The sequence below is a fragment of the Schistocerca gregaria genome, chromosome 1, assembly GCF_023897955.1.
Source record: "Schistocerca gregaria isolate iqSchGreg1 chromosome 1, iqSchGreg1.2, whole genome shotgun sequence".
Lineage (NCBI taxonomy): Eukaryota > Metazoa > Arthropoda > Insecta > Orthoptera > Acrididae > Schistocerca > Schistocerca gregaria.
Window position 1 is genome coordinate 408,518,223 of NC_064920.1, and position 21,343 is coordinate 408,539,565.

General features: G+C 37.2%; 2 protein-coding genes across 10 annotated transcripts in view; one reads left to right on the forward strand and one right to left on the reverse strand.

Annotated features, from left to right (window-relative positions):
• The first annotated feature begins 13 nt into the window (after positions 1 to 13).
• LOC126349587 (POC1 centriolar protein homolog A-like) lies at positions 14 to 18,027 on the forward strand. Of its 4 annotated transcripts, XM_050002446.1 has the most exons (8): positions 16 to 337; positions 462 to 572; positions 650 to 867; positions 1,255 to 1,444; positions 5,453 to 5,654; positions 6,856 to 6,957; positions 12,432 to 12,524; positions 17,467 to 17,677. In XM_050002446.1, coding segments are annotated over exons 2-8 (993 nt in total). In that variant the 5' UTR covers positions 16 to 337; positions 462 to 570; the 3' UTR covers positions 17,653 to 17,677. The 4 variants fall into 4 exon arrangements, with proteins under 4 accessions (XP_049858400.1, XP_049858403.1, XP_049858402.1 ...); XM_050002443.1 differs by having other exon boundaries at positions 14 to 572; positions 17,467 to 17,743; XM_050002444.1 differs by having other exon boundaries at positions 57 to 572; positions 5,453 to 5,612; positions 17,467 to 17,652.
• Positions 17,731 to 21,343, reverse strand: part of LOC126349520 (protein phosphatase Slingshot) — a 572,249-nt gene continuing 568,636 nt past the window's right edge. For all 6 annotated transcript variants that reach the window (XM_050002438.1, XM_050002440.1, XM_050002439.1 and 3 more), the window contains one exon: positions 17,731 to 20,224. In XM_050002438.1, the coding sequence (XP_049858395.1) occupies positions 19,070 to 20,224 (1,155 nt within the window). In that variant the 3' untranslated portion in view covers positions 17,731 to 19,069. The remainder of the gene's footprint in view (positions 20,225 to 21,343) is intronic.

Sequence of the window (21,343 nt, forward strand, 5' to 3'; positions counted from 1 at the left end):
AATACGCAGAACCATGGTGATTGCCAATCAACTAAGTGGAGAGTGTTTTCGTTTCGACTGTGAAATTCCCTACCGGGAATTCAAATTTTTCGTACAGAGCGCCAATTTATTGACAGATCGAAGTTACGAAACACCATGGTTACTTCATCACGTAGCTGAAATGCATTTGATTTTAAGACAGGCTGATATCACAACACCTGTAATTCATTGACTGGCGCCTCTGAATGTCTTGTAAAAGCGGAGACGTAAATAGTGGGCTGTTCACCCTTTCCGCAATGAAACTGAATTAGCACAATCTAAATGTTCGTTGCAAAATTTTTATTCGTGATCGATATATGTAAGCGTTATACCTTCTTTCCTGATACACACGTTGCGAGACTACCGACTACATTATATCAATGAATAAATTGTAACTCGTAAACTTAAATTATTGTTTTCTAAAATATAATGGATTTTACTAGAAAACAAGTATTTGCCCCTGGAAGAACGTTTTCCTCAATCCGTTCGACTTACAGAACCCAGCCAGAACCAGAACCAGCTGTTGATGGAGAGATAGTGATCTCTCACACGATGTAAGTAACAATTATAGGACAGATCTTACGGCCCAACTAATGTGAACGATAGTTTGAACAATTTCTTCTCTTTACAGGCAACTCAAAAAAGAGTTGTTGTGTGTAAAGTACACACCAGCATCTGAATATATAGCTGCTGGATTTAATGATGGTCAGATAGGCATTTTTAGCTCACACCAAGGGAAGAAATATTTCCTGACAGATGATGATATAAGACAATCTGGTTCCCCAATTACAGATCTTAAACACCGACTTTATCAAGACACAGGAAATAGAAGAACAATCACTGCCACTTGTAAGAATCAAACAGTATGTTACAAGTAATGGTAAAAAAATCTGTTTTCAACGAACAATTTGTAAAGCTAATATTTGAAGTCAGCAAGATAGTCTGAGGAATACATAATAACTATGAACACATCTTATTGTTTGGTATATACATCCACTTAAAATGAGATATTTATAAGAGTTTATAGTGTTACAGGAAGTATTGCATTTTGATAATTTTGTAAAGGACATTCTTCAGAAACTGAAATGCGTCACTGTTGTCATCTATGACACAAGCAAGACTTAGGTTTTAAATTGACTCAAGATCCATTGCTTTACACTTGTAGAATGTAAGTAATAAGTACAAAAAGAGCATTTTGGCCAAGTTGCTAACACTATTTGTATCAACAATTCATAGATGTAGATGGACGTGTTAAATGTTGGGACTACAACAAGAACGATTGCATTTACACAATTCCAGAGCACAGAATTACACTTGGCCTAGCATATCATCACAGCAAACCAAAATTTGTTACTGTTGGTGATGATGCAAAAGTATTTTTATATGATGAAGAAACAAAAAAACAAGAAATGTTTTTCCAGGCCAGGTTAGTACATCAGAAATTTCTGTGAATGTTTTTAATGAAAAGTTGGTTTATTTGCTGTAAAAATTATGTATAAAAATTAATGTAAAGACAAGAAAGCAGTGTGCTTGCTTATAGTTGTATGTGGCAATAATGATTTTACTATTATTTTATTTAAAAGCATTTTCCGAAATATTAGGCACAAACATTGTTAAGTATCTCTATATGTAATCACACATTGTAGCAATGGAAAATCAGAAAACATTTCATTATTATCCATTCAGTCATAGGTTTTCCCAGAATCTTTCTGGATATAGAACAAGTAAAGAAGCACACGACTAAAGCAGCTCTAATAATCATATCCAAATGCTACATCAATTATTATTAGTAGTTGACTTGCTTTATTTTGTTTGTAGTTAAATAGATCATTATCATAATTAGGACAGACAAACTCCTCTGCTAAAAATAAATATAATTATGCCAGTTCAGGCAAACAATATAGAATCAGGTGAAGTGTAATTTATCAAGTAGCAGTACTCTTATCTTGTTCTTCCTTTTTTTTATGATCATTCTGAATATGGACCATGCATCTTAAAAACTACACCACCTCCTTTAAACTTCCGAGGAAACAAATCCGTTGCTGAATATGGATAGGGTCTAATGTCTTGCCAACATCATGTTTGTTACACTTGTAACAGTAACTCTGTTGAAGAGTTAATGAGCGAGAACAAAGTGCAGCTTTGTTGGCATAGAAATAGTTCAACCCTATATGACATTATAGTTCAAAAATATTGGCAATTTTTTCCTGCGTGCTCCAAAGAGATTGATCAGTGAGAAAATACGAAACAAAATATGTCTAATGAACTTGTGTCCGAAAATGCAGGGTTTCCATGCTAGAGACCATTGGTTCAGTCATAGTATGTTTCAGAGACTGTAGTCTAATATTTGCTGTGTTAGACCACAGTTACAGTATGCATGGTTCCCTCCTAGATGGTGGTACTGTTCCTCGTAAGTCCTGCCCTAGCACCCTCTCCACTGTAGTAATTGGTAAAGTTGTATCCAATTAACTTCTCTTGCTGACACTCAGTTTGTAGTGGATGTGATACAGCATTGCACACAATGGTTCTATATTTTAATCGAGAGCTTGTCGACATGATGTTTACTTAGAGAAAGGCAAATGGCAATGAGTGACAGGCAGCATGGTTGTATCAGGAGACCTATCCCCACTGAGAATAACCACAGCATTCAATATTTTCAACAGTGTTTCACTGTTTGTCTGAGACAGGATCATTTCAGGAAGCAGGAACTCATGAAAGATGTACCCAAAATGTTTGGACACCAGACTTGGAGGAAAATGTGATTACTCTGCTATTCACAATAAAGTACCTGGCAGAGGGTTCAATGAACCACCTTCAAGCTGTCTCTCTACCATTCCAATCTCAAACAGTGCACTGGAAAAACGAGCACTTAAATTTTTCTTTGCAAGCCCTGATTTCTCTTATTTTATCATGATGATCATTTCTACCTATGTAGGTGGGTGCCAACAGAATGTTTTCGCAATCGGAGGAGAAAACTGGTGATTGAAATTTCATGAGAAGATTCCGTCACAATGAAAATCATCTTTGTTTTAATGATTGCCACTCCAATTCACTTGTTCCTCCAGTGCACTAACACTCCAGAACAGGACAGACAAGCACAGTGAAGGCAGCCTTGTTAGTAGACCTGTTGCACCTTCTAAGTGTTCTGCCAATGAATTGCAGCCTTTGGTTTGCTCTACCCACAGTATTATCTATTGATCATTCCAGTTTGAGTTATTTGTAATTGTAATCCATAAGTATTTAGCTGAATTTACAGCCTTAAGATTTGTGTGACATATTGCGTAATCAATCAATACTGTGGAAGGTGACTGCCATGTCAGTACTAGGCAGTAGGCCCGCCAGTACAAGGTAAGCCAGACAACCATGTGGAACATTCACCGCGACAATCATTACAACCCTTATCACTTACAGCGTGTGTAGGACTTACTAGCAACAGACTTTCCACATCACAAACAGTTTTGTCACCAGTTTCTTCACCAGGCAACCACAATTCCAGGATTTGTGTCATCCATCCTATTCACAGATGAGACAAACTTTACGTGGAGTGGTGTCTTTAACTTTCATAACAGTCTTCTGTGGGATAGTATGGGGGAAACCCCATGGTATAGTGACCTCGTATCATCAGCATCAGTGCTATTGGAATGTGTGGGCCAGGAGAATTGGTGACCATATCTTGAGAACAGTCTTCCTTCCATGTCATCTAAGAGGCTGGAACTATCAGCGTTTCTTGTGGGTGACTTTGCCTCCCCTGCTGGAAAAAGTGTCATTGATGATTCGAATGGTTATGTGGCTGCTGCATGATGGTGCTCCAGCCCACTTCACCACTAACATCTGGATGCATCTCAATTGTGACTTCCCTGGTTGAGGGATTGGACGAGGATGTCCAGTTTCATGGCCTGCTCATTCACTGGATCTCAACCCATGAAATTTCTGGTTATGGGGCCATCTCAAAAGCATTGTTTATGCAGAGCCCCTTCCAAATGTGAACACACTGGAGCAGCATATTCATGCAGCCTCTGACACTGTTCAGCAGCAGCCTGGATGATGTGAATATGTGTGAGAGAACATGTTACAGCATGTACAGGCTTGTGTTGAGGCACATGGAAATCATTTTCAACACTTACTGTAACTGTGGCTGCATGGCACAGTGTGTATTAGACCACAATCTCTATGAAGAAGCATGATTGAATAAATATCTCTAGCATGGAAACCGTGCATTTCCAGACATGAGTTCGTTAGGCCTTTTTTGTCCCGTATCCTCTCATTGATCAACCTCTAGAGTGTGTACACGGTGGAAAAAAATCAACCTGTATAAGCAGGTGCATGAATGTAGATTAGATTTGTACCTCATTATTCCTAATAAAAATTCACAGTTTTGATCAGTGTTACATATTGCTCTGCGGTGATCTGTACTTGTATGTCACAATAAATTGTATTCTGGAGAATTTCTTTGGGAAATAGACTGATGACATACACTCCAGTATTCTCTAATTTCACCATTAGTCTGTTAGAAATTTTATTTTAGACATATTGTTACACTGTTATAGTGCTTCTACTGGGCATGTTTTATGCAACTGTTTGCATCTTCATACTTTAGCAAGCATTTCGAACCACACAATGATGTATTAAACTATAAAATCATGAGACAGAATTGTTGGCCCATCCTTACTTACAGGAAATGAAATTTTTATTGCTGCCAACAGATACTTACATAAAAGTAGATTTTGGAACTACTAGTTCCTTCCTTGGGGAGGAAAGAGGAGGATATAATGGGGAAGATTAAAAAGGAAGGAAAAGTCTCACAGATCTCAGTAAGAGGGGATCTCCTCATACTGGAGTCTGAGTGACCTGTCCTTCCTTCTTAACCTCCCCAGTCTATCCCTCCCGAGGAAGAAACTAATTGTTCCAAAAGCTATGGCAGTTTTGTGTAGTTTGATATAAGTGTCTATCAGCAGTTGCCCAGTAATTTTCTCCCATAATTTTACAGTTTCCTCAAATTGAAATTTGTTTTTGGTACCATGGAGCAGTACTTAGATACTGTCTTCCAAAATTTAGTAATTTATTTGAGACTGACACTTAATAAAGAAGTTTGGGAAGACTTGTGAACAAAAGCAAGGCTCTGGTTTTTATTCCTAGTCCACTACGTAGTTTTAATCTGCAAAGAAGCTTTATTAGCAATACTTTGCAATTTTATGTCTCTGCCATGAAGAAAATTTTATACTACCTACAGTAGAAATATTCACAGTTAGCATTTTTGCCTATCAAATAGTGATAATGAGTCTTGATCTCTCTAGAATAAAACTATTTAATTTCCATATCATGATGAAAACTGCACGGTATCCATGGAATAGTACAAACATATGCTGTGATTAACATTCACTGTAGCAGCTAAAATTACAGACAATTTTTAACTAACATTTATCTATTTTTACAGTGAGTCACCTATCTACATGGATGGACATACTTCACGAATATTTGCTGCCCGCTTCCATCCTCAGCTAAACTACGAGTTTATAACTGGAGGATGGGACAGTACAGTTCAGTTCTGGGATATGCGACAGCCACATTCTATCCGATACCTTTTTGGAGCACATGTTTGTGGTGATGGACTTGATATTAGTATAGATGGAAATGAAGTGAGCTAACACTAAGTTTGATTTTGAATACTAGTAATATTGATAGCACAAGAAAATCAAAACTTGACTGCAGGTGTGCAGAGCATTGGCAGAAGTAAAAGAACACACAATGTTTTAATCTTAGAGGCATTAACCCATCACATAGAGGAAAGAGCAAAAATTAGAAATTTTGAAGCAGACATGCAAACACTGCCGCCAGTTTCATGTGCAGATGGAGAAATTATGAAATCAAATTAACACATCTTATTTTAAAAAATCTTCACTGCACAACATGGGAGAGAACAATGTGTTTGTTTATGAACGGGTTTCTCTGTGTACCAACACTGAAGCATAGAGGTCAGGAGAAAGTGTTTGGTGGAAAAGCCAGTAATCAAGAGCACCTAGCCTACAGAATAAACAAGCTTACCAAATTCAATACTGCTAAATCCATTGGTGAAGCAAACCACTCCCTGCACCTTTTTGAATTTATTTCTCTCCTTGTTTGATGAATGATTCCCTTGGCTCTGACAGATAGCACCTACAAATTCTGTAATATACTTCTTATCATTGCTCATCTAAGAGTACTCTCTTTTGTGCTGCTTTTTTTAATATTTTGTAACCTTTGTACAAACATTTGATTTACTCAGTGTAATGGGAACTGTGATGCCTGTTATAAACTCAACATGTTAATTGTGAAAAACAGTTTTTAGCAGTTTGGATTATAATTCCCGATGGATTGAAATGCATTTTTAGACATAAAAACTTTGTTTTGATCAAATTGTGTCCAGTTGGAACATCTAGGTTTTTACAACCTTTGTGATTTTTGTTACATGGGAATTAAGCTTTGGTCTAATATGTGTTACTGTTATAACATTTTGTCTCCCAATGCTGAACACACCATCAAAGGTTGATAAAGATGAAATTAATAGTTTTATTGTGTGATAATTTGTTTTGTCTTTATTTCCCCCCATCCCCATGGTGTTTTTTCCATAGTACACCATCCGACAACTAACTGGATGCCTCTTTTACGTCTTCTAAAACATATTTGTTCAAAGCAGTCATTACAATGTCTGATATCTTAGAAACTTTTGCAATCATGCTGGCATATTTATCTTGATTAGTAGTTAAAGAAAATCTATGTTTTATCATTAATGTTTGCAATATGGAATACCAAATAATTGACAAATAATTCTTGCTGTATGATTCTCAATGTATCTTCTAGATATTGACATGTTGCTGGCAGAAAGAAAATCCTTTGCAACTGTGGGATTACACTTCCGGAAAGTTAATCACCAACAGCCAACCGGACTTGCAAAATGCAATGGTAAAATATTACCTGCTAAATTAAATTGTTGCTACAATTCACAGCTATCACAATGTATTTCCTTCACCTATATGAATATACAAAATGTTAGCAATAGTGAGGAACCTTCTGGCAAAACACAAATAACTTAGGAGTAAAGGAGACCACTCACTGTATAATAGAAAGATTGAGTTGTCAACAGGCACATTCCCTTTTATTTGTCCCAGTCAACAACTCATCACTTCTGTTATTTGGTGAGTAACCTCATTTACTCCTAAATTACATGCAAAATTCAATAGCATACATTTCTGTTTTACAGGAAAATGAGAAGGTCTTTCATTTATCTTGGCTTTATACAGGTGTTGTTATAAATAAATAAACACAGCACAACTAGTCATCAGACGTTAATTATTTATTTACAGCATGTTTTGGAGGCTTTGTTCCACAGTCAGGGGACAGTTTTGGTTTTTAGTTCAGCAGCTTTGCTCCAGGAATGCAAAAATGTTGAAAGTTCTGCAGTCCTGGGAACCTGACTGTCAAGAGCTCTGCATTTGAACTTAATAAAATTACTCTTTTCAAACTGTATTGTTCCTTTCCTGTGAGGAATCATGTAGAGCTGTAAACAACATTTTGATGGTACGGACTTCAAAACACATCATAAATGAAGAATTAATGTTTACTAACTGATTACATTGTGTTTATTTATTTATAGTTTAAAAGTATAGTAGCAGCTTACGAGTTAAGCCTTATTCCACCAGGAGAAAATGTTACATATATTTATCCACTGATTAGGCAGTAAATCACAAATGAAAATACAGGTTTGCTAAATGGGATCATCAGGCAATGAAAAATCCATTCTGAAAACAACAGACTGCTACTCACCATAGTGGAGATGTTGAGTCGCAGACAGGCACGACAGAAGCTGTTGAACAAGTAAGCTTTCATATACAGGGTGGTCAGAAATTCCCATTACAGACTCCTAGGAGTACCAGAGGGGAGTGAGTACATTGTATTTTGAATAGGAACCCATGTCCGGAAACGTCATCCAACGAGACTACAGAGCATCAAAGTTATAGGTGCGGGCATCTGTTTATGTACATATACACGAGCTGATTCTGTAATGATGTTACAGACTTTCTAGGATGATGGAGAATGATAAATGTATTAACTTGAAGTAAAGATCCCTGTACCAGAAATGAACGAGTTGTACCTTAACAGCTATGAACTCTTGCTCAGTAGAGGAGATGTGTTTCACATCAGTGAAGATGAATGAATGGTCAGGTATGCAATTTAAAGCTCACCTTTGTTAGACTTTTTTCTCGTTTTTGTCCACACTAGCACCAATGAAAGTTACCAGCCCTACACTCTTCGCAACACAAGAACTGATACATGTATTCAACTGTCACAGGTATCAGAACGGATTTCATTTATAACTTTCAACTTGTTTGTTTCCAGTACAGGGATCATTACTTCAAATTAATGCATTTATCGTTCTCCATCATCCTAGAAAGTCTGTAACATCACAGAATCACCCTGTGTATACGTACATCTACAAATGCCCGTGCCTATAACTTTGGCATTCTGTAGTCTTTCTGGATGACGTTTCAGGACATTGGTTCCTATTCAAAATATGATGTACTCACTCCCCTCTACAAGTCCTAGAAGTCTGTAATGAGAATTTCTGACCACTCTGTATATAAAAGGCATTCAGGAGGAGGACTTTTGGCTGAAAGCTTACTTGTTTAGCAGTCTTTTTGTTGTGCCTGTCTGTGACTCAGCATCTCCACTATATGGTGAGTAGCAATCTATCCTTTTCATAATAATGTCCTTAAACAAGATTGGAGATATTTTGATACTTTCTAAATGTTGGGTTCATAAAACTTGTTCAAAACTGAAATGTGTTACAAGGGGCAATGAAAGAACAAAAGATAGTGGTGCCAAAAGCACCCCCTGTAAAGTGACCTGTGTAGTGTATATGTAGATAAGACAATGAATTACATGCAAAGATACTAACAGAACCGGAAATTCTGTAACAAAGAGTGGACTGGGACGGTATAAATTACAACATGTATATCCAAGAATGCTTAGAATTTAGGTTAATGCAAGCATCATGTTATATTCAACATTAAACACAACAGTTAGAAATAAAGCTAGTGAACTACATTACAGCACTTGCTTGCAAGATACCAAGCACAGAGCATTGGATAAAGGGGATGACAGGAATATGCAGAAATGTGCTTCAGCACTAATAAATATTGTGATCAGTTTTCCTGACAAAACAGTGATAAATCCATATAAAAACATGAGAAGGCTTTTTCCTGTAGATATTCAAAATCAGTATTATGATTTTCTTGAATCAAATCTTGAAACAAGAGCCATAATTCAGAAAGAATTTTCATTCTGCAGCAGACTGGACACAAGCTTCCTGGACGATTAAAACTGTACCTGATGAGGGCTTGAACCTGAGACCTTTGCCTTTTGCAGGCAAGTGCTCTCCTTGAGGCTGTGGGTAAGTCAAATCAACACAATATCCTGAGTGCTAATACCACAAGGCATACAGGAGAACTTCTGTGAAAGTTTGGAGGTAGGAAATGAGGTAGTAGTAGGAGTAAGGCTGTAAGGACGAGTCATGACTCAAACTTGAACAGCTCAGTCAGCAGAGCACTTGCCTGCAAAAGGCAAAGATATCTGGTTCAAGTCCTGATCCAGTACACAGTTTTAATCTGGCAGGACATTTCAAGAGCCATAATTATTAAAATCCTATGCTTGCAGAACAAAACAGTCTTTTCATCATCCATAATGCGTATTTAGATGATACTTCAGACAAAACTTTTCCCCCCTCATAGTGTGCATCCATGTTTCTGCCCCTATACCAAACCTGTATAATGTTACACCAGAGATAGCAATCATAAAACATGTCATCAGAACACTAAGTATATTATTTGTCACTCCAGTTCAATGCTATGTAACATAACAATAGTAAGGCAAATGTTTCTTGAATCATTTGCCCCTTGTGTTTCTGAGTGTACAATAATGTAGGTCATGTTAACTGGTTTTCCATACATAATTGGTGTCACCATTTGCAAAAATGCGAGTGATTAAGTTAGTGAAATATAATTATATGTGAAGATGTATCACTACTCATTAAATACAGAGACAAGGAACAGCACAAGGATGGAACGACAGGTGATGACATGGCAAAGATGTGGATTGGAGAGAATGGGACACAGGAGATGAAGGGCTAGGAAAGATGATGCCAAGATGGTTGGTGCCTACACAAGGAACTGAAAGGAGAAATACTTAGAAAGTTATAGAGGGCAAATTGAATGGTATGGAAAAGAAGATATCGGGTGAGTTAGGTGAACACAAAAACATAAATTGGAGGAATGTAAGGCAGCTGGACAGGGACTAGCAAAAAATTAACAATATGCTGAGAAAAAAAGTCCCACATACACCATTCACAAGTACTATTGATGACAGAAGGATCCAGAATGCCTTTGTTGCCAAACAGCCACTGAAGTTGACAACATTCGTTGAGCAGTGTGCAACTTCACTGGGTGATCAAGCTGGCCCTTGGACTCATTTCACACCACAATCCAAATGGATGCTCTCCATCACTATCAACATTTCTGGTGGTTCAGTTGAGAAATATTTCACCCAGAAATCCTCTGTTCTCCCAACTACCTTGGCTTCAGTCTCTGCTAGTCCCTGTTTTCTAATTGCCTCTACCTTTTCTCCTGAAAGGTCCCCATGCCACACCCTCTCTCCTAATCTATGTTTCTGCTTCGTCTTACCTTATCCCTATTGTCCTTTCCTTACCTTTTTCTCTTACTTCAGGTTTCCCATCTTCCCCTGTACTATTTTACCGGTACTCCTCCAATGGTCCCTCAGTTTCCTATGCCGGCAGTAACCATTTCTCCTGACAGCACCTACGCATTTCACACTGGGACAATCTTTTCCAATATATCTCCCTTTCAGTTCCTGTCTTCCTAACCTATATCTTCCACATTTTCTTCCTCACCTATCCTAGCCACCCCAGCTGGGTTATTGTAACAGAAGAAAATTGTGTGTGTGTGTGTGTGTGTGTGTGTGTGTGTGTGTGTTTTCATCACATCCCAAATTTCAGCTGATGCACTTACTGAACAAAACTTCTACAAACTAGCAGGCAGACACGAGCAATGTGATACTAGATTCTAGAAACAAAAGATGTCGCCATCTGGCAAAAGAAAGCAAAGGATAAAGGATTAAAAAACAAATAAATGGGATAATTCAGAGATTGAGCAGAAAGTTGCTGAGGACTCCAAGGAAAATGACGCATTATAGTGAAAAACTGACACAAAAACATTAACAGCTTGTAAGATTTGAAAATCTGAGGCATCCTTTTGCATTCATTCACTTTGCTAAAGATATAATTTTAATAAATAAGCAGCAATCATCAATTCCTCTTTATTTGTCTGTCTGCTGTCCTTCTATACAGTGATTGATTGTCTTTTCTCATACTGTTGTTCATTGAGAAATTATTTCTATAGATATCAATGTGAAAACACAGAAATGAGATGATACACACGAAATAATAAGCGAAAACGACCCAAATAAAAGAAAAAAATAACGTGGCATCTTCAATAATGGAAAGGGAACAATGAACTCAAGAGACTATTACTGCAAGTAAAGGGTCTGCATACACTTCAAAGATGATAATAATAATAATAATAATAATAATAATAATAATAATAATAATAATAATAATAATGTAGTTCTAAATAATGATATGAAACCATTTATGTGAGTTCTCACAAGTGAAAGATGACTGATGATTATTCCAGAATCCAATATCTGCCACTAGACTAATGTAACAGCGAAGTGATATGAAGTCGGACATAACACAGTCAAAATTATATAGTGTCAAGAGTACATTATAGGTACTCTATGGTTAATTTACATCCAATAATTTTACAGAGAGTTTATGAGTCCAGGGATATCAGTTGACCTGAAGAGAAATCTGTAAGCAGTGGTAATACATGAGGCTCTTGCATCAATATTTCAAAAGACAATGTGTGCAATTTGTAGAGGAAGTATTCATTCAGGATGTTAGATTGAAAAGGAAAATTTGGAGGAAAGATACTGTAATTACAGAGTGCTCAGTGGACTCACAAAGCGTGCCTTGTTTTTCTCTAACTACATAATTTTGACGCATTATTTCGCTCCGGTCTTCAATAATCTTCAGACTTCCCAAAATATCTCTCTTTTCTTTAAATTTCCCCATTCATTCTTCCTTTATTATTTAAAGAACTTATGGTTATGAAAGTGTGATCTTCATATTTACTATTCATGTGGTGGGAGACTGTTGCTTTCTCAGCTGATCTGCATTGTAAATAAAATTTTTTACTGTTTCTGTTATACACTAAATAAGTTGCCCGATTTTAATACATTAAAATTTATGAAAAAAATGTATAGTTAAAATGAGGATATTGTGTAATTTTCTTTCATTTTAACAGCTTTACTGTGGGAAATGGATATCAAATGACTTGATAGTTTGTGGAGGATCATCCCCAAATTTACTGAGAATTGTTGATCGAAGATTGATGGTGGTACGTTTCTTTTACTTACAAATAATCCAAAAATATTTCACTGAAGCTATTGATAAGCTACTTTTAGAATGTACTTAATTACCTTACAAAGGAATAACAGTCAAAATCTAAGGTAAACAATCACATGCAAGAAAATATTATAAAAATGAAATTATGCAAACTTCCTGGAGCTATTAAATATATTGTATTTTCCTTATCTGTGTGCACATGTGTGTGGGAGAGGGCACTCTTAAATCTGTGGTACCCACTCACAAGATTTGTAACTGTGTGTTCTTTTTGTCTTTAACATAACTCCACAAAAAGACTGAGTAACAGAGGAGAAGGTTGGGAACAAAATAAATTCTAGGCCAAAAAAAGATACTTAAAACAACATTAAATAGATGTAGGATATCAAAGTCTAACACCCTAAACATGAAGCTGGAAATGCAAATGAAGAATATCAACATTGAGGTTACAACTTTTGGAAATTCATAAATGCTTTCTTCATTGGTAGGGTGTGAATGATGCAAATTCCTTAAAATAAAAATATACAGATGCCTCACTTGTATGTTTCTTCTTTACCCTTTGGTATTTCATGTTTTTAAAACTGCATTAGTTTAAAAGATATTCTTTCTTTCTATGTGTTTTCCCATCAATCTAGCTCATATGTTTCCTTTTCAACATCTCATCTATGATTGAGGTATATTAAAATTCATTATAATACTTCTCATAACATAAGGAATAATTCCTACAGAGACTGAATGGATGGGAGGCAATGGAAGACAAGAATTGGTCGGTGGCTATATGGGAGAGATAAGGGCTGGAGATCAGAAAGATAAATGAAACGGACAACAAACTACATACAAAAGCGGTACGCTAAGGAAATGTGATGATATAAAGAGAAAGAAAGAAAAGAACAGGAGAGACAAGTGTGACTGGGGGAAGAGGGTAAAATAACAAGAAGAGAGAGATCACGGCAGTTTCAACTAAAGACTGGTCAAATAAAAGGCGGGAGTGGAGTTAATGGCACAGCATGAGAAAAGTACATAGTGCAATTATAAAACTTTCACTCTTATTACATGTTCTTACTTCTTGCAAGATGAGACCAATTCCTTCATTTTTAAATGAAGTCAGTCCACTTCATCTGTTAAAATATTATTTACTGTAATTGCAGTTTTGACATATGGTCACTGTCAAGCATTTTAAAAGCAGTCAGTCACCATATAAAACACATGTAACCACGAAATTGACAAACACCGAAAAATAAAGATTTCAGTGCTATTTACATGGCACTGTAGCATCTCGCAGCTTCATGACATTGAGTGGGTCACAATGTCCAACGTAAGTAGCTATGAAATTGTCTTGTTTCAACATTTGTCAATTTTGTAATTATGTGTATGTTATTTGGTGACTGACTGCTTTCATACTGCTTGACAATGACTGTGTATCGAAACTGGAGTCACAAAAAATAACATTTTAAATGTCTAAAGTGGAATGACTTCATTTAGTAATTTCAGAAAGGCTGTGAACGCAGTCCTCATCAAGTCCTTCATATTATTGCACAAGGCTATAAGCCATACTCTAACACAGGTTTCACGATGGGTTTGTATATAAATAATTCTTCTGCAACCAATCACAATTTTCTTTTTCACAGGACACGTTTCGGGAAATTATTCCCATTTTCAAGTTCGTTTTTTGTATTTGCTATTTCATTTCTATGTGATGATGTCGATGTGTGCGAGTCTGCTTCTTTTTGTTGACTTTAAGTTTTGTTATGGTCCATTTGTGCAGTCTCACATACACTAAACATCACACACAAGTTGTGTCAACAAAATGAAGCAGACTCACACACATCAACATCATCACATAGAAATGGCGTAACAAACACAAAAAACGAACTTGAAAATTAGAATCATTTCCTGAAATGCATCGTGTGGAAAATAAAATAAAATCATGACTGGTAGCAGAAGAATTATTTGTAATCAAACCTATTGTTTTCACAGGTCCAAGCTTTCAGAACCATTTATAATGGGTCAAATCAGATTACAGGTTTCATGAGTTGTCATAGGACAATGTTTGTTCATGGTCATTTACCGTATTTACTCGAATCTAAGCCGCACTTTTTTCCCGGTTTTTGTAATCCAATAAACCGCCTGCGGCTTAGAATCGAGTGTAAAGTAAGTGGAAGTTCTGAAAAATGTTGGTAGGTGCCGCCACAACTAACTTCTGCCGTCGAAAATATGTAGCGCTACACAGGCATGCTTTGCAGGCATAAAGATAAATACTGGTGCCAAAACCTCTGGGTCAGTAAAAAAAATTAAAAAAACATGGAAGACGAGCTTTTTCCTCCGTCCCGAGTTTCGACCACAGCGTTTTCATACATTATCCAACAAAGTAAATATAAATTCCATATTGTTCATCTTCGAATGTAGCAGCATTTCAATGTACTACGAAAATCCGACTGGCAAGACTGTTCGTGATGTTTGTCAATATGGCCAACTCTACATTCTGAATTTTTTCCTCCCTGTGAGAAGAGATGGTTGCTAATAGGAACTTTTTTGAATTGTTAATCACATGCAGTATTCTCTTCATCATACAAATAATATGAATATAAACATTTTGCCATGTATTCTTTTGTGTTTGCTGCTATCTCATTTAAATCCTGTCTAGTGTGAGACAACAGCAAACGCAGAAGAATATACATATCATGTCATGTTTATATTCGTATGCCTAATATTGATACAGACATAAATGAAGCACGGCAATTGCTTACATTTTTAAATCTAAGATGACTAATTTCTGTGCAGAATGTAATGCACAAAAGAGGCGGCTGCAAATATTTTCAAACGGAGAAAATTTTTAGCTTAACTCTTGTTCAGAACATCTTCTATCATACGCAGTCTATTATTTGGTTCTTGTTAATCACTACCAAAGAAAGCAGCAGTGTAAGTAACAACAAATAGCAGTGTCTTGCCATTGTTTCACTAATGAGACAATTGCTCCCTTTTTCTTAATTGTAAATGGTAGTAGGGTGCACAAAAGCAAGCCATGCCATAAGCGGTGACAGGTCGTAAACACACATCATCAGAATGCGACAAACAATGCATGACACATGACAATAATGCATTTTCAGCTTAGAGTGAAGTAAACACCCATAACAAAGAGAACAGCACTTATCAGATCAAAGAAAAATAATCAATCGATTCAAACCAGACAAAGCACGTGAAAAAGGAAGGGTACCCGTATAAATACAGGCAGAGTGCCTGCAATGGCTACCTGGTAAAGCTTAACTGCTAAGCTTACGACTCAAACCAAACTACTGTAGCTGTATCGTCATTCATTCGACCGAAATTGTGTCTCATATTACAATGAACCAGCTTTGTTTCGATTTGGAGGTGCGGCCTAAAACTTCTCTTTTCCCTTGAATTTTGAGTCCCAAATTTCAGGTGCAGCTTAGATCTGGGAAAATTTTTTTCCTTGATTTCGAGTCTCATTTTTCAGGTGCGGCTTAGATTCGAGTAAATACGGTATATTTTTTGAGCTTTTTGTTGATCACCGCAGAGTGGAAAATTCTGCTGTGTTCACCACTGAATAAAAATAAATTGCTGTGGCACTCCTGTTAGTGGCATAGGACACTATGAAAACAATTTAACTTGTCATTCATTAGATTCTGAAAAACAAGCAAAAGATGTTCAGATACTGTAATTGTTATATATTACATAGGGCCTTGTCATTTTCATTACTTATTTATTTGAAAATGCTATACATCTCCTTGCTAAAGATTTGCATCTTAATATGAAATCAGCAATACACTAATTCTAGCATTGTACACTAATTACGATTTGCTAAAGACATATGAAAGAATTTCAGAAGTCCAGAAAAACTAGTATGTAGTGAAACAAGTTTCACCTTGACAAGTGAAAAACTTTACACTCTCTGTATCATATGGTGCACATGGCCTAATAACTTTGACCCTGAACATCGCATAGGTTTTTACACGGGACATACTAACACAAAATTGCTCACATAGCAAAAATTTAATTTTGGGAACTAAGTACGCTCTAAGAAATAGATCTATTGTATATGACTTTTTCAAACATTAACCGTCTAAATTGAATTTTACCACCTAATGCCACTGATTTGGGGAATCATAGTCACTCCCGGCATTCATAAATTTCTCGCCTGTCCTCTCCTTTATCCAACATAGTAATAGGGTATGTATTTGTATTAAGGCTACTAACAGTAAAATTGGTTTTGAACATCTTGATTCAAGTTTCTAAGAATTAATCATTCCAGGTGAATTTCAAGGACTCCTTTTTCAAGAAGGCCATCCCACAATCTTGTCACATCAAAGTTATAATTCCAACTAAATAATCTTATTTTGTAAAATACAATTTTGCTTTTCAGATATATAATAATCTAAAAACAATGAAATAAAAAAATAGGCACTTTTCCTACGGTCTCTTAATTTGAGTTTTTACCTCCCAGCAGCTTTTCTCTCCGGATTAACATAAATATCACAAACCCCCCTTTTTTTAAACATATATACCTGTCACATACCACAACTCTTACCTTATCTAAGAAATATCTTATACATATTTACAGTTATGGTATTGATGTTTCTGATCTGTGCTATATTCAGCTAAAATTGCAAAGATTTGCAGCAAAGTCAAATCATCTTTTTTTTTCTTTTTTTTTAACTTGCAAATTGGAAGTATAACACGATACAAATAACATAAATCAGTTATTTGGAATATCCTCCAATTCAGTATTATCATAACAAGTAATCATAAGTGTTCTCACAGTGTCAATTTAATTTGTGTGTGTGTGTGTGTGTGTGTGTGTGTGTGTGTGTGTGTGTGTGTGTGTGTGTGAGATAAGACTTTCTGTTTTTATTACTTAATATAGAAACACAATATTGATAAAGTTACTTCAATGTTAATGATGTACTCCATTTCTTCAGACAAAGGCATCCATCAAAGAATTCTCACGGGGAGTTTATTCTGTGGACTGGGGAGAGATTCGGTCCAAAAAGCCTAGGCATCGCCACCTTGCAACTGTTAAGGGAGCACCTATGTCAAGGAATGGCTATCCTCTGAAAGTTGCATTCTGTGCAGCCAAGAAAATTTATGAGTGTGACCTCATTTAAGCTTAATGCTGACGCTTAGAAACAGGTGAGGAGAAGGAGTGAGAAGTTCAAATTCCAAATAAAAAGAAAAAAAATTAATTCAAGCAATAAACAATATATGTAATTATTTATACAAACTATGGTACAAAAGTTTTACACATAAATCACAAGAATGGAAACATTTACACAAAAGTGGAGAAAACAATATTACAAATGTGAGTGCACATGAAACTTATGCACAATTTCCGAGTCGGCTGCAAGTTTGTATGACTAGAACAGCCAGCACAGTGTTGCGCTTAGTCATGGCTCTATACTGCAGGCACTGGTAGGCAATTTAAATTTCCTCAGGTTTTAAAATTGCAAACACTACCGTCATAAAAAGAAATAAACATCTGATACATATGTATATGGTGTGATGCTCTTCATTTCATTTCAGGTCATTATGAAATGTGTCCAATTACTTGTACCTGTGGGGCAATGTGGCACAAGAAGTATGCCACTATTTCTTCTTCTCTGTAATACACAATGATTATTATGCCAAGAAGTGGATCTTAAATAAGCTGCTTTACAAACTGGGATGCTTCTTAACTGCTGGCATTTGTTAGCAGTATCTTTATTATTAATTTGTGGAGTTCAAGTCCAAATAAATTTACATACCAAATTATCAGCAGAAGTACAGTTTAACACATGTGCTCATTGGGCTCATACAGGCTCAGTAGATATGAGGCTGCAATTACAAAAGTGATTCTTTGTAATGTAACTTTCACCGCCCTAGATGTATTAACTGCCTGTATTTCCCTTCTCATTGGTGGGCTTTCACACTTATTGCAACTCTGTTGCTAAAAAGCTGTGATAGTAACAATACACTATTGTTTCCACTGAATAACAGTCATACAGTACCAGTGGAAACATGAGGTACAATTATAATGGCAGCAGTACTGCCAGTCAAATGGTACTGTGACAACACAAGACAATAACAGGTATTATTCTCATTACAGCATACATGATATGTGTGTAAATATTATTTAATTATATACTTAGTCATTCACATGGCCTTTATATTCAAATACTGCATGAAATCTTGTGAAAATGCATTCAGCCTTCTTTCTCCTTCATTGATTCCAGAACCATAAATTTGAGCATGCTATTTTCTAGTCATTTCAGCCTATTCAGTGCAAAAAAAAAGTAGATTATCTATGTCTTGTAACAGTTTGTGTTTTATTAGGTTGACAAAGGAATATGCGAAAGTGATGACCTTACATTCATTTTACAAACATGTTACATTACAATTTCACAACTCGTTCATGGGATTGAGAGAAACTAAAAATCAGCACATATAAAAGAATTAAAACAGAACAACCAGTAAAATTTCAGTAGCTTAATGACACAAAACCATTCAGATATATGGCCAGTGCTTATAAATAGATCACAGATAAGATCACATAGTGTTATAGACAGGGTTTGAATGGCGCGGCTTTGCCAGCCTAGTAAGTGGATGTGTCTTTCCTTGCTGCAGTTTCCTTCCTGCTGCTGCCACAACAGCAGTCGCAGTAGCAGCTGCAGCTGCGGCAGCAGCAACAGCACCAACACCGACACCAGCACCGGAGACAGATAATGGCACAGGTCTAGCACGTGGCAGAGGCTGAGGAGCAGTAACCATGGAAGAAGAAGGAGGAGGAGGAGGAAGAGGCGGAGGAGGAGGGGGAGCAGATGCTGCACCTTCAGAAGACAGCCGCTGTCTATGAGGTGGTCTTGCTTCATAATGGCCAACTAGTTTGCGCACTGACGTGTCCTCCAAGTTTGTACTACTATGATGACCACTAACAGGTGAAGACGGAAGGCTCCGTACCTTCTTATCAGTCCCTTCTGAAGTGCAGTCTGAATGAGTTGCTGAAACATCACCACTCGATGCACCACTTGACTTTGCTTCAAATTCCTTTTTAAGGTTTTTCACAATCCCTGCTAGGCCATCTGCTGCAGGAGTATCTGATGGACCACTTCGGCTACGTTTTGAGAGATCACTGAGGTTCTCTAAAACAAGCCTCTGCTGTTTCACTGACGGACATTGGATAGTACCGATGACACAGGGTGATGGTGCATCTGATGTCTCAGGAGGAGAAGGGGGAGGTGGCGGCTCAGATGAACGAAATGCGGGGGAGGCTGCAGGAGCACTGACAGACAATGGCAATGAAGCTGCTGACAAACAGAGGCGGTCCGACCCAGAAGGTTTTGGTCCCATTGTCACTGATCCTTGCGTTCCACACAGAGCAGGAGAGCTGGCACAGTGGAACAGTCCATGATTACAGGAATTTGTGTTGCTGTCAGTTACACTGAGGTAAGGACATGGGCCATGGGGACATCCTGCACCTGACACAGACTCAGAAGGTGAACCACAAACACGTTTCACTCCTGCACCTTGCTCTAATTTCTGCTTTGCTTGACGCTTAACAGTGCCGGTAGCAGCAGATCCGAGGTGATCACTAGCTGGTGGTCGCATGTCGTATGAGCCCCAGCTGCTGTTACGTGATGCAGCCCACCGACCTGTGTCTCCAGAACCCCATGAGCTTTGTCGGGATGGCGTATCCCGTTCACCCTGAAATTAAATAAGAAACATTAAACATTACATAGTACTGGCAGAGAGAATAGCATTAAAATGTACATTTTTATATTTTACATTATGTATGCAAATTGTTTATAGCGTAAAGGTGAAACATGAGGAACATGACTGATAGCAAAATATGATTAAACAGAGTACCCTGTAGAAGGCATCTAACAATGCTTGGGAAAAAAATCTTCTACTCTACTGACTAAGATTAATAATCATCGGCAAAGCGTATATATCTCTTTACTGGAGCATGCTTTCCAGCCAGGGAACCACAATATTCGTTTCGAGGAGACGTAAGTACTAGCGGCCACAAGTGGATACTACGAAAGGCTCTACAGGGAGGTAATCGAAATCGCTAAACACCCAAATAATTTCAACCGAAAGGAGGAGGGCGTGAAATTAAACGATATATGGATGCCGGTGTTACAGAAGATGTGTACCACCCGTCCACTACTGGGTGATGGCAATGGCGATCGACGGCGACGGACAGCGGCCAATTGCACTGACGTTTTCAAAACACGTGACGTCACACCGCGGCGCGGGAGCTCGCGGAGACAGAATTTAGCGGCAGTCAGTAGCGAGCCAGTGGGTGTGTTGGACCTTCTATCGACCTACGGACCCCCTTGAAGATGTCTCCCGCAGTCGGAGACGAAACGTTGGGAATTGAGACAAAATTCATCAACCGACCACGGCATAACAGCCCGGACAAGTATAATGGACAATAACACATCTTATTCCAGAAAATAGGAAAGACTTCCATATTATTACTGTGTAATCTATAAGTTGTGTGTCAGTTTAGTTTGGCCTTGATGGTGAGATTTCAATAATTCTTCAAAAAGCTTACTTCTTTAGAAGTCTTTTTGTTGTACCTGTCTTTGACTCAACATTTGCACTATATAATAGGTTATCAATATTTTGTGTGCAATAAAAATTCATTACATTTTTACAAGAGATGATGAGTTATCCAGAGGGTGGCAAGCTGGAATAAAATACAAAGAAAGCTAATGAAAATGATGTTCTAGTACTGCATGCAAATATATCACAGTGTTAGCCAGTATTCAGCTGCTGCCTCACTAAGTTTGTTAATGTGGCTGCATAGTATACACA

Coding starts and splice junctions, on each gene's coding strand:
- LOC126349587 (XM_050002443.1), top strand. CDS start 448: ATGGATTTTACTAGAAAACAAGTATTTGCCCCTGGAAGAACGTTTTCC. Junction 573..649: donor ATAGTGATCTCTCACACGAT/GTAAGTAACAAT, acceptor TTCTCTTTACAG/GCAACTCAAAAAAGAGTTGT. Junction 868..1,254: donor AAGAACAATCACTGCCACTT/GTAAGAATCAAA, acceptor AACAATTCATAG/ATGTAGATGGACGTGTTAAA.